This window comes from Musca domestica, unplaced genomic scaffold (genome assembly GCF_030504385.1).
Source record: "Musca domestica strain aabys unplaced genomic scaffold, Musca_domestica.polishedcontigs.V.1.1 7, whole genome shotgun sequence".
Lineage (NCBI taxonomy): Eukaryota > Metazoa > Arthropoda > Insecta > Diptera > Muscidae > Musca > Musca domestica.
In genome coordinates this window covers 25448747-25462534 of record NW_026712383.1, presented here as the reverse complement: position 1 = coordinate 25462534, position 13788 = coordinate 25448747, and the positions used below count along the sequence as shown (strand labels likewise).

Below are 13788 nucleotides of genomic sequence, written 5' to 3'. Positions count from 1 at the left end.
AGTGGCATAGACAAATTCTCGCTTTTTTAATCGCAGTAATACTCCCGCTCGAAATGGAGCGAGTTTTACCCTTTACTTGAATTTGAGGGAGTATTTCGGAGCTATGATACTCACCGAAGTACCACCGAAGAGAATCCTTCCTTCTTTTACTCGCCGAAGTACTCTCTCCCCCTCTCTCTCTCTCTCTCTCTCTTTCGAATTCGATCGTGTTTCACTCTTTACTTGAATTCGAGCGAGCATTTTTGTGCTCTGATTCTCCCGTAATAATCAAAGTAGCTTCAATATAAATTGGATTGAAAATTTAAGGTCCTCTCGCTCTTATTCGAGGACCATAGAAAAATTGTCGTTTTTATAAAATTAAATTAATTTTTTTTCTATGAAAATATTTCGCTCTCTAAACCAGCCATCTATCTCCCCCTACTCTCTGTGTGTGTTTTTGTCCATTACCTTTGAACACTTAGTGTGGTTTCATTTTCCTCTGTTACACACTGTTGACATATTTTGACACTTATGGTTGATGGTGGATTTAATCTGGCAAATATGACCCTGGTTTTGTGGAGTGTTCTCTTTTGACATGTTGTTGTTTGTATTTTTTTTAATGGCTAAGTGTAGAACAGATTGACATCGGTTTTGCTCATATGAGCTGCCGACAGATAGCCGTTAATCGGATTTAATGGAAATTTAATAAAAATATTTAATGGAAAAAGCGGAAAAAATATTTATTGAGTTAGAAGTTCCGGATACCAATCCGTTTGACTATTTTGGAAAGCAAGGTTGACACTAAAAAATACCAAAGTGTCGATCACCTCAAGTAAGCACTTCGCCGGGAATGGGCCCAAATACCGCAGAGGAACATTCGGGCAGCGTGTGACGGTTTTATTGGCCGTTTGGAGGCCATAATTCGTGCCAAAGGTGACCGATTCGAACAAATCTAAACTTATTCTTAAATTTGATGCTATTTCCGACATTTTTCGCTTTCATTCAAAAAAAAAAAAAAACAATTAAAAATTATATACCTGTATATACTTTCTATAGCCATATGGTTGAGGGTATAACTCCGTCCGTCCGTCTGTGGAAATTAAATTAGCTTCCGAACAAAATGAAGTAGGTTGATAAAATTTTACTCAAATGTATATTATGTCTGCAGGACTTTTGGTATTGAAAATGGGCCATGTAGGTCCAGGTTTCGATATAGCCCTCATAAAATGGTACCTCCCTACTTTCGGTATTTTGGTGATTTAAGAGACATTATTCACCGGAAATGTTTCAAATTTGGTAGTTGATGCTCGTAATGGATGCTACAGCCTAAGACAGAAAATTGTCTGTGCAGGTCCACGCCATCGTATGGCCTCCATATAACCACACCTCCCGATATTCGGTATTTTGATGATTTTAGCGGCATTATTCACCGGAATTGTTTCAAATTACGTATTTGAAGTTCGTAATGGTTACTACAGCCTATGAAAAAAAATTGCGTATGCAGGTCTTCGTCTTCGTATAGCCTCCCTATATTCGGTATTTTGATGATTTTATCTAACATTATTCCCCGAATTTCTTTTTCAAGTTTCGCATTTGAATATTTTAATGGCTTGTGACAAAATTTGCCTAGGAAGGTCCACTTCGCCGTATAGACCCTAACATAACAACTACATTCGGTATTTTTAAGATTTTAACAGAATTTTTAACGGATTTTATTATTTTTTTAAAATTGCCAAATTCATTCCGAATGGTGGAGGGTATTCAAAGTTCGGCCCGGCCAAACTAACAGTTTTTTTTACTTGTTTTAATATATGTTCTGCAAAATTCTGTCATTTGCTGCTTGAATTTTTACAAGAAGCAGGAAGAACTCTAGCGTGGAACCCTTTAGGATTTTCAATTCAATTTTTTTAACCTAAAGTAAGATTCGCAGGTCCTATCTCTATTCCTTATCTTCCCCCTCCATATCTAATTCATCCATTTTAATAAAACTTTATTTCCGTTTTACTCATCTTTCATCTACTTTTTTTTCCATTCCTTCTCGTTACAGGTTACGCAAAAGATATTTCTGGAGTTGAAAGAGGTATGTATGTGTGTGTTCGGGTCGTTTAATATTCACCGAATTCCAAAAGAGAAGGGAACAGCCATACTTTTGTGAATTGCTGTTTCCTGGCATTGCTTTACTGTTCACTTCCCGTGATAGTCGGGCTAAACTATGAACTATAGACCATAAGAGTCCTTTAAATTTCCATAAAAGAAATACCACTCTTTTTTTCTTCCAACAACTTTGCAATAATTCCCTCACAAACATATATTTTACTTTTGTATATTTTTTGCACAAAAAAAAAAAAAAAAAAAAAAAAAAAAACGAAATAAATAAAACCAAATCGCCTCTTCTAAAAATTCTACAAGGAATATAAAGACCAAGAAGAAAAGTTGATTGTACGAAAAAAAGGAGCAAACTTTTCCCGCACATTAGGAGCCCCAGGCAGGCAGGCAGCCGTGGTTGCTTATATTCACAAAATATTAAACATGAGGAGTACGTAAAAAAACCTAGCGAGGAAAAACGTTTCAACTCTCCAAAGAGAGTTTGAAAACTGTAGAAGAAAAAAATAACAAAAACCAACGATGATATCCCTGCCGCCTGCAAACGGAATGTAAATCCACAATTGGCAAAAAAAAAAAAAAGATAAAGAGACCTCCTCCACCAGTAGTTTACCAGGAGGAACCACTAAACAAATACCCAAACGCCGCTTAGTTACCGCTTTCCTAAGTCCAAACAGGACACAGTTACATGGAAAATTCAAGAGAATTGAATTTTACCACGATTCCGCAACGGAATGAAACAAAAGGAAAAAATAAAAACCCAAAGAGTTGTTTTCATTAAATTTTACCGAGAGTTGAATTGCACATCCACGAAACTTGAAAACAAATCGAGAAAAAAAAAAAAAAAAAAATCCGGAGCCCACAAAAAACAATTCAAAGGATTCCAAAACATTGACTATTCTGTTACTATTCGCCCATTCCCAAAATATTTCCCTAAAGAGCAATCTATAATATGCTCCTAGTGTCACTGGCTTACGAGGGAAGGTATGAAATTCTGACGCTAACTGAAGGTACTTGAAAAAATATTGTTTAAAAAAATCCAAGTTTCTTCAACTGATGGTCCTTGAAAAATATCCTTTGAAGAATCCAGTTTTTTTCAGCTGAAGGTCCTTTAAAAAATATTCCTTAAAAATTCCTCATTTCTTGGTCTTCTGGTCCTTGAAAAAAATATTCTTTAAAAAATCCACGTTTCATCAAATGATGGTCATTGAAAAAATATTCTTTAAAAAATCCACGTTTCATCAAATGATGGTCATTGAAAAAATATTCTTTAAAAAATCCACGTTTCATCAAATGATGGTCATTGAAAAAATATTCTTTAAAAAAATCCACGTTTCATCAAATGATGGTCATTTAAAAAATATTCTTTAAAAAATCCACGTTACTTGGATTCTTGAAAAAATATTTTTTAAAAAATCCACGTTACTTGGATTTTTGAAAAAATATTTTTTAAAAAATCCACGTTACTTGGATTTTTGAAAAAATATTTTTTAAAAAATCCACGTTACTTGGATTTTTGAAAAAATATTTTTTAAAAAATCCACGTTACTTGGATTCTTGAAAAAAATATTTTTTAAAAAATCCACGTTACTTGGATTCTTGAAAAAATATTCTTTAAAAAATCCACGTTACTTGGATTCTTGAAAAAATATTCTTTAAAAAATCCACGTTACTTGGATTCTTGAAAAAATATTTTTTAAAAAATCCACGTTTCTTGGATTCTTGAAACACTATTTTTTAAAAAATCCACGTTTCTTGGATTCTTGAAAAAATATTTTTTAAAAATCCACGTTTCTTGGATTCTTGAAAAAATATTTTTTAAAAAATCCACGTTTCTTGGATTCTTGAAAAAATATTTTTTAAAAAATCCACGTTTCTTGGATCCTTAAAAAAATATTCTTTAAAAAATCCACGTTTCTTGGATCCTTAAAAAAATATTCTTTAAAAAATCCACGTTTCTTGGAGTGGTGGTCCTTGAAAAAATATTCTTTAAAAAATCCACGTTTTTTGGATCCTTGAAAAAATATTCTTTAAAAAATCCACGTTTTTTGGATCCTTGAAAAAATATTCTTTAAAAAATCCACGTTTTTTGGATCCTTGAAAAAATATTCTTTAAAAAATCCACGTTTTTTGGATCCTTGAAAAAATATTCTTTAAAAAATCCACGTTTTTTGGATACTTGAAAAAATATTCTTTAAAAAATCAACGTTTTTTGGATCCTTGAAAAAATATTCTTTAAAAAATCCACGTTTTTTGGATCCTTGAAAAAATATTCTTTAAAAAATCCACGTTTTTTGGATCCTTGAAAAAATATTCTTTAAAAAATCCACGTTTCTTGGATCCTTGAAAAAATATTCTTTAAAAAATCCACGTTTATTTGATTCTAGAAAAAAATATTCTTTAAAAAATCCACGTTTCTTGAATCCTTGAAAAAATATTCTTTAAAAAATCCACGTTTCGTGGTCTTTTGGTCCTTGAAAAAATATTCTTTAAAAAATCCACGTTTCTTGGTCTTTTGGTCCTTGAAAAAATATTCTTTAAAAAATCCACGTTTCTTGGTTTTTTGGTCCTTGAAAAAATATTCTTTAAAAATCTTGGTCTTTTGGTCCTTGAAAAAATATTCTTTAAAAATCTTGGTCTTTTGGTCCTTGAAAAAATATTCTTTAAAAAATCCACGTTTCTTGGTCTTTTGGTCCTTGAAAAAATATTCTTTAAAAATCTTGGTCTTTTGGTCCTTGAAAAAATATTCTTTAAAAATCTTGGTCTTTTGGTCCTTGAAAAAGTATTCTTTAAAAAATCCACGTTTCTTGGTCTTTTGGTCCTTGAAAAAATATTCTTTAAAAATCTTGGTCTTTTGGTCCTTGAAAAAATATTCTTTAAAAATCTTGGTCTTTTGGTCCTTGAAAAAATATTCTTTAAAAAATCCACGTTTCTTGGTCTTTTGGTCCTTGGAAAAATATTCTCTAAAAAATCCATGTTTCTTGGTCTTTTGGTCCTTGAAAAAATATTCTTTAAAAAATCCATGTTTCTTGGATCCTTTAAAAAATATTCTTTAAAAAATCCATGTTTCTTGGATCCTTGAAAAAATATTCTTTAAAAAATCCACGTTTGATCCTTGAAAAAAAAAGACCAAAAAACGTGGATTTTTTAAAGAATATTTTTTCAAGGACCAAAAGACCAAAAAACGTGGATTTTTTAAAGAATATTTTTTCAAGGACCAAAAGACCAAGAAACGTGGATTTTTTTAAGAATATTTTTTCAATGATCTAAGAAACGTGGATTTTTTAAAGAATATTTTTTTAGGATCCAAAAAAACGTGGATTTTTTTTAGAATATTTTTTCAATGATCTAAGAAACGTGGATTTTTTAAAGAATATTTTTTTAGGATCCAAAAAACGTGGATTTTTTAAAGAATATTTTTTAGGATCCAAAAGATCAAAAAACGTGGATTTTGTAAAGAATATTTTTTCAAGGACCCTTAGACCAAGAAACGTGGATTTCGCAAAGAATATTTTTAAGGACCTCTAAGTCTACAAACGTGGATTTTTTAAAGAATATTTTTAAGGACCTCTAAGTCTACAAACGTGGATTTTTTAAAGAATATTTTTAAGGACCTCTAAGTCTACAAACGTGGATTTTTTAAAGAATATTTTTAAGGACCTCTAAGTCTACAAACGTGGATTTTTTAAAGAATATTTTTAAGGACCTCTAAGTCTACAAACGTGGATTTTTTAAAGAATATTTTTAAGGACCTGCAGTTGAAGAAACGTGGATTTTTTAAAGAATATTTATTCAAGCACCTGCAGTTGAAGAAACGTGGATTTTTTAAAGAATATTTTTTTTTTTCTTTCAGGAAATATTTTTTCAAGGATCAAAAGACCAAGAAACGGGGATTTTTTAGATAATATTTTTTCGAGGACCTTCAGTTAAAGAAACGTCAATTTTTTAAATAATATTTTTACAAGGACCTTCATATTTACAAACGTGGAGTTTTTAAAGATTATTTTTTCAAGCACCCTTAGACCTTTAAACATTTCATAAAATGTCTTTTCTGAGCATTCCCCACCTCCCCCCTATTCACATTGTGTGTCACTTCTGTTGAATGTTAACTCCAAACACAAATTGCATGTCACTGGGCTTAAATGTGCTTGGTTTTACGGCATTTGCTTTTCTAAAGTGGTTTGAGTTTTAAAATGGAACGAACATCGCAATTTCAATGGCCAACCAACCTCCCTCCCCCCACATCGAAATTCAAATACCTCTCTCAGTCTACGATAACGGAAGGGAGGGCACACATGTGGGTCCTTGATATCTATTTTGCCGAGCCGGCCCCATCAACTCAACTTTATTTTCTTTTTGACAATTGGGCATGGCGAATGGCATTAATGTTGGTTGTTATTGCTTCCCTCTGTCTGTGAAAAAGATTGGGTGATTTGCGCGAAGCGGTTGCTGGGCGGTTGGAATGTTGTGTGTCTGTGTGCCTGTCCCTGTGGCTTTTCGGTACGTGTCTTCAATTGGGCAACAAAACAACATGTGTTCTACCATGTCATTGTGAAATGGTTAAAAGGATTTTTTTTGCCTCGGCAAATCATGGCTACCCCCTCTCCATGCTTACCCTGCGAACCTGTTGTTTGCCTGCATACGTGGCCCAACTGTTCTTTACCAAACAAAGTAGATTTTGTGGCAGGTCAGCGTCGTTTATCCACATCAGGATAATGTTTTAGGCCTAAACAAAGAAAATTCAACTCGGCGCTATGCCTACCATCCATCCATTCATTCATGGCTTTGCATTTTTCTTTCGGGCCAACAATCACGAATGTGAAATTCCCTGGGCCCCGCAAGAAAAAAAAAATACGAATCCAAACAAAACAGAAAACGTTTTCTTGATACACCATATGGTCGCTTCGCCGCTGAAATAGCAAACAAAGCCAGTACCCCCCTCCCCTTCCCTCTCCCCCTTCAGCCATCTTTGGAAAATATGTGCGATACCTAAGTAACGCAGAGCTTTAAATAATTTACTTGGAGCTGTTAAACAAAGCAAATATCTGGCAGTCATTGCTCTGGAATTTCCAAATTTGGGAAGTTGGAAGTAATGAGGTTTTGGTGACACAGATGTGCCACAAAAATTGATAAAAGGAAAGTAATTTTCCTCTAAAAAATATTCCTCTAAAAAAAAATATTTCAATGAAAACTAAATTTCAAGAATTTTTTCCGATTTCTCTTCCTCTCCAACTTTGCTACTGCAACTTGCCATTAAATTTCTGTCTACTTTTTTTGCTGGCGAACTTTGAAAAAGTTGTGTTTTTTTTTTTTGCCAATTTAAATATGCACAAATATCTGTGGAAACTGCCTCCAGCTTATAGACTGCCAGGGATGCTGCCAGACAGTCAGAAGAAAAAGTAGCAAAAAAAAAATCTTTTGCCATTAGATGCGATTCGTAGGAAATCTACAAAAAAAAAAACAGTGAAATGGAGTTATGAACTGGGCAAAGTTTCAGTACACCGAGAAAAATCAGACCTTTAACTGTAGGTACGATTGGGCGCCACCCATGTCTTTTTTTTTGGAAGTTATGTATATCCACCTTTGGCTCTAAATTTTCTATTAAAATATTTATGATTGGGCGCCAGAGTACGCCTCGGAAATACAAGTATAAGGCGTTAGAACTCGCTTTTAAAAATCCAAAGATTGGAAATATAAGTTCCGCTCAAAGGGAACAATGACTGGGTACTAGAACTAACCTCTAAATGAATGGTCTTAAAGATTTGCCCACGAAGAGCCCCCACACATTGGCTGCGGAATTTGTCAGTTAAAGGACGATTGTCTATTTTCTATTAAAACTATTCATGATTGGGCGCCAAAGTTTTCTGTTAAAAATGACGACAAAAGGGTCACGATTGGAAGCCAGAATTCCCTACCCACTAAAAAAAAAAATAAACACTAGAATTCCGCTCAAAAGAATCAAAGACTTGGTACTAGTAGAAATAGCCACTAAATTATTGGGGAACTTGCATTTAAGAAGCTTTCTACTAAAAATAGTCATAATTGGATGCCAGATTTTCCTGCAAAATAGGAGACTGGGGGCATGCGGCATTAGATTCATTTTTGAATATAGCCACGATTGGGCGCCAAAATATGCCTTAAAACTCCAATTTGCCTCTAAAACTCCAAATATTGGAAAATATGGTTCCGCTCAAAAGAACCAAGAGCTGGGTACTAGAATTAACCTCTAAAATCCCCCACGAAATTGTACGAAGAGGTGTTAGAAAGTCCAAAGATTGAAAACCTAGAATTCGGCTCAAAAGGGCCAAAGACTTGGAACAAGTAGAATTAACCTCTAAATTATTAGCCTTGAAGAGTTGCCTACTAAAGGCCCCCACAAATTGACTTACATTTAAGGACCTTTCAGAATACGCCAGAATACGCCTCTTAAAATACTACTTAAAAACTAGAATTCCGCTTAAAAAAGGACCAAAGACTAAGTACTGAAATTAACCTCTAAACAGATGATCTCTAAAATTTCTGAAAGCCCCCACAAATTATTTAGGGAATTTGCCTTTTAAGGAGCTTTCGACACTGGATTTTCTACTGAAAATAGTCATAATTGGGCGCCAGATTTCCCTTTAAAACTGGAGACCAATATGGCGTCAGATTCTCTTTAAGTTTAGCCAAGGTTGGGCTCCAAAATACGTTTCTAAAAATACAAACAATCCAAAAATTGGAAAAGAGGATTCCGCTCGAAAGGATCAAGGGCTGGGTACAAGAATTAACCTCTAAAATCTCCCACGAAATTTTACGAAGAGGCATTAGAAAGTCCAAAGATTGAAAAACTAGAATTCCGCTTAAAAAAGACCAAAGACTGGGTACTGGAATTAACCTCTAAATGAATGGTCTTGAAGATTTGCCTACTAAAGGCCCCCACAAATTGACAATGGCACTTGCATTGCAGGAGCTTTTGGCAATAGAATTTCCACTAAAAATAGTCATAATTGGATGCCAGATTTTCCTGGAAAATAGGAGACCAATAGGTAGGGTGTCAGATTCATTTTTAGGTATAGCCACGATTGGTTGCCAGAATACTACGCCTCTAAAAATACTACTTAAAAGCTAGAATTCCGCTCAAATGGACCAAAGACTGGGTACTGAAATTAACGTGTAATAGATGGCCTCTAAGATTTGCCTACTGAAAGCCTCCACAATTTATTTAGGGAACTTGCCTTTTAAGGAGCTTTCGGTAATAGATTTTCCACTAAAAATAGTCATAATTGGATGCCAGATTTTCCTGGAATATAGAAGACCAATAGGGTGTCAGATTCATTTTTTTAGGTTTAGCCACGATTTGGTGCCAGAAAACGCCTCTAAAAATGCTACTTAAAAACTAGAATTCCGCTCAAAAATTCCAAAGATTTGGCACTAGTAGAATTACCCTCTAAAATATTGGCCTTGAAGATTTGCCTATTAAAGGCCCCCACAAATTGACTAAGAGACGTGCATTTAAAGAGCTTTCGGCGATAGATTTTCCACTAAAAATAGTTATAATTGGATACCAGATTTTCCTGGAAAATAGGAGACCAATAGGGCATCAGATTCTTTTTTGAATTTAGCCACGATTGGGCGCCAAAATACGCTTCTAAGAATTCTACGATAAGGCTTAGAACTTGCCTTTAAAGTCGGACGATTGGAAAATAGGATTCCGCTCAGAATTATCAAGGGTTGGCTACTAGAATTAACCTCTAAAATCTCCCACGAAATTTTACAAAAAGGCGTTAGGAAGTCCAACGATTGAAAAACTAGAATTCCGCTCAAAACGACCAATGACTTGGTACTAGAATTAGCTTCTAAATGAATGGTCTTGAAGATTTGCCTACTAAAGGCTACCACAAATTGACTAAGGAACTTGCATTTAAGGAGCTTTCGGCAACAGATTTTTTTACTAAAAGTAGTCATAATTTGGCACCAGATTTTCCCGTCAAATAGGAACTAAATATGGCGTCAGATTCTTTTTAAATTTAGCCAAAGTTGGGCGCCAAAATACGCTTCTTAGAATTCTACGATAAGGTGTTAGAACTTGTCTTTAAAGTCCAAATATTGGAATATAGGATTCGCTCAAAGGGACCAAGGGCTGGGTACTAGAATTTTCCTCTAAAATCTCCCACGAAATTTTACGAAAAGGCGTTACAATTTGCCTCTAAAAGTCCAACTTGCCTCTAAAACGATGGGGCGGCGGAATGCGCCTCAAAAAATTCTACGATTACATATTAGATCTTGCTTCTTAAAGTCCAAAGAATTTCGCTAAAAAGAACCAACGACTGGGCACTTGTATTAACCTCTAAATAGTACTAACCTCTAAAATGGGCGCCAGTGCTTCTGTCAAATATGAGCAAGAATTGACTTCAGATTCTTTTTAAATATAGCCACGATTGGGCGCCAAAATATGCCTTAAAAATTCGACGATAAGGCTTTTGAACATGCCTCTAAAAGTCCAAAGATTGGAAAATAGCATTCCGCTCAAAAAGTCCAAGGGCTGGGTACTAGGATTAACTTCTGAATTCGGCCACGAAATTTTACGAAAAAGTATTGGAACACGCCTCTAAAAGTCCACAGATTGCAAACTAGGATTCCTCTCAAAAAGATCTCCGAGTAGATACCAGAATTTACCTCTAATGACTTAAATTGGGATTTGACATGTTAAAGTCCCCACAAATTAGCTACGAACCTTTCCTTTTAAGAAGTTTTCGGCACAATACTTCCTATCAGTAATAGTCGTGATTGAGCGCCAGAGTTGTCTATAAAATATGAAGACGATAGAGTTCCATATTCTTTTTTAAATATAGCCTTGATTCAGCGCCAGAATACACCTGTTAAAATATTACGAAAAGCCGTTAGAATTTGTCTCTAAAAGTCCAAAGATTGGAAAGTAGATTTCCGCTCAAAAACGACCATCAACAGAGTATTCAAATTTATTCCTTCAGGGCACCTAAAATTGGTCTTTGTGATTTGCCTATTAAAAGCCCCCCATAAATTGGGTAAAGTAATTTGCCTTTTAATGGGTTGGTCGCCAATATTTTCTTCCAAAGCACCAACGGTTGGGCTTTCGAATTAATCTTCAAAAGAGCCACCATTGGTCATTCGAATTTGCCTCAGAAAGTCTCACGATTGGGAGTTAAAAATTCTGCTCTAAAATGGCCACGATCGGGTGTTTGAATTTGCAGGTAAAAAATACGATATGACATTCGAATGAGAAACTAAAAGAATCAGGTTTGGACATTAGAATGTACCTCTTTGGAGCCGATATTGGATTTTAGAAATTGCCTCGTAAAGATCCAAGATTGTGCTTTAGTCTTTGATTTGCCATTCCAAGTTGCCTTGGAAAAGAACCTCGATCATTCCTATTTGTTTCTAATTGGAGGATAAAACCTCTTAAATAAACAACTCACGATTGGGTGCTAAAAATTTTCAAAAAACGGCATTGCAATTTCTCTGTAAAAGATCAGTTGGGTACCAGAATTTAGTTATAGAGAGAATGATGCTTGTGCGCCACAATCTACCTAATAAAATTGAAACATTTGGGCTGACAAATTAATCGGAATTCGCCTTCGAAATTTGCCTATTAGAAGATCAGATTTAGCCTCAAGTGGTCTCCGTAACTCATCATCATCCCACGATTGGGCGCCAAAAAAATTACAAAATTGGCATTTGGATTTATCTGTGAAAGATCCACTGGCTGCCAGAATTTGGCTATAGAAAGAATCGTGATTGGGCGCCATAATTTGCCTATTAAAAAAAAAAACAAATCGGTCGCAGTTTCATCAAAATTTTTCTATAAGAAGATCATGTTAGGGCATCAGAATTAACTAAATATATCAGACCTATACGATGTCTATTGAAACCCCTCCTAAAATCTCTTGTCTAAGGGACCCACGCTTGAGCGCCAGGATTTGTTTTTTTTTAAGTACCCATAATTAGGCAACCAAATCTTAGGAAGTTCCTATTAAAATGCCCAGAACTGCGAGTCAGGATTTGTCAATTGAAAGATCCCCATTGGGTGCCACACGTGTCTATTAAAAACTCGCCATTGAGAAGATGTTTCTATTTAGAGTCTTACGATTGAATTGCCCAAAACACATCTATTTAAAACCGACCATGAGGCGTCGGCCCTTGCCTCATAAGGGCCTACGGACGAGCCGATTAAAATTGCCAGAATTTGATTACGGAAGGACAATCTCCTTTTCAGAATTTTGTTAAAAAAAATTATCAACGATCGGGAGTAATAGTTATCTTCTAAAGGACCCACGATTGGGCGGCAGAATTTTGGAAGTCAGAATTTTCCCTTGAAGTCAGAATTTTCCCTTGAAGGACCGAAGTTTGGGCGCCAGAATTGTTTCCTAAAATACCAATATTCCTAATGACTCTCGGCTCACGATCGGGCGCCAGTTTTTGTCTGTTGTAAATCTCCCAATTGGCCTTTGGAGTTAAGCTATTTAAAGATCGATAATTAGTCTTAAGAGTTTATCTACAATATTGTAAGTCAGAATTGTATCTTAAAGAACCCACGATTGGTCGCCAGAATAGTCTCATAAAAGATCCACCAGAATTATCACTCTTGAGATCCATTATTGGTAGCCAAATATTTCTCTCTCTGAATTGTTTCCTAAAAGACTTTCGCCTTACGATTGGGCGCCATTTTTTTCTGTTGAAAATCTCACAATTGGCCTTTAGAGTTAAGCTATGTGGAGATCCAGAATTGGTCTAAGGGGTTTGTCTATTAAAAAGTCCTTAATTTCTCTGAGTGTTCTTTGACGGCCTTTGGATTCTGCTTCCCATCAGCATCCTTGGCCCCAAACCACAATCACTCCATTATGTTTTCTCTTGCGTTAAGGGCATAGAACGGCAGTATTATTATTATTATTATTCTGCATTTTAGCTGCGGAGACTAGTATTGTTTGCTTTAAGGATGGTTCGATTATCCTTTTGTCTGGATTTTTTGCAAAAATATATAGTTTACTCTTTTTTCCGCTCTTTTTTTATATGTCTGGAGTGATTTTTTTTTTTTTTTTTTTTTTTTTTTTTTGCTGGAACAATTATAATTAAAAAATTTCCCCCCAGTTCTTTGTCGATTCAAGAGTTTGCTGCCACTATGATAGGGGGGGGGGGGGGGGGTGAAGTAATAAATGTTGAATTTCGAAAAAGAAGCATTACAATATTCTCTCTGCTCTAGACTTAATGAACCTTAAATGTATTTTTTCGGGTTTATTGGAAAGCTTTAGTTAGGGCCAAAATACTGGCAAACTCATAAAGACGTTTTATGGCGCATTTGATTTTTCTGGCCCTGGATGGAGATAAGTCATGTTTCTAATTATCTTTGGAATTTTGCAGGTGTTCAGTGAGGCTGGAAAAGGAAGCTTTAAAGAGACAAAATCACCCAGAGAGATTTCATTTGACTTTCAATTGATGTTTGTTCCCGCTTTGAAAGCCAACCAATCGAGATCTACTCAAATTTCAATGAAATTAAATTCAGATTCTGTTTGGATTTTCCATTTTTCTGGCGATTGTTTGTTTTTTTGCTTTTCAGAATCACATTAAGGGTGTGTCTATCCGGCACACTTGAATAAACATGGCTAGATTGTCTTACATATAACCACTCTGAGGACGCGTCACAATCGTCGTTTTCGGTCCGATGTCTCGCGTTCTTTGCATTTATTCATTTTT

The 13788-nt window shown here is 35.0% G+C and overlaps 1 protein-coding gene across 3 annotated transcripts in view; it reads left to right on the top strand.

The window, feature by feature from the left end:
* The window catches only part of LOC101888784 (disintegrin and metalloproteinase domain-containing protein 10), a 315601-nt gene that overhangs the window by 64727 nt on the left and 237086 nt on the right, over window positions 1–13788 (top strand). For all 3 annotated transcript variants that reach the window (XM_059130065.1, XM_059130064.1, XM_059130063.1), the window contains exon 3: window positions 2027–2059. In XM_059130065.1, coding sequence (XP_058986048.1) covers window positions 2027–2059 — 33 coding nt within the window. The remainder of the gene's footprint in view (window positions 1–2026; window positions 2060–13788) is intronic.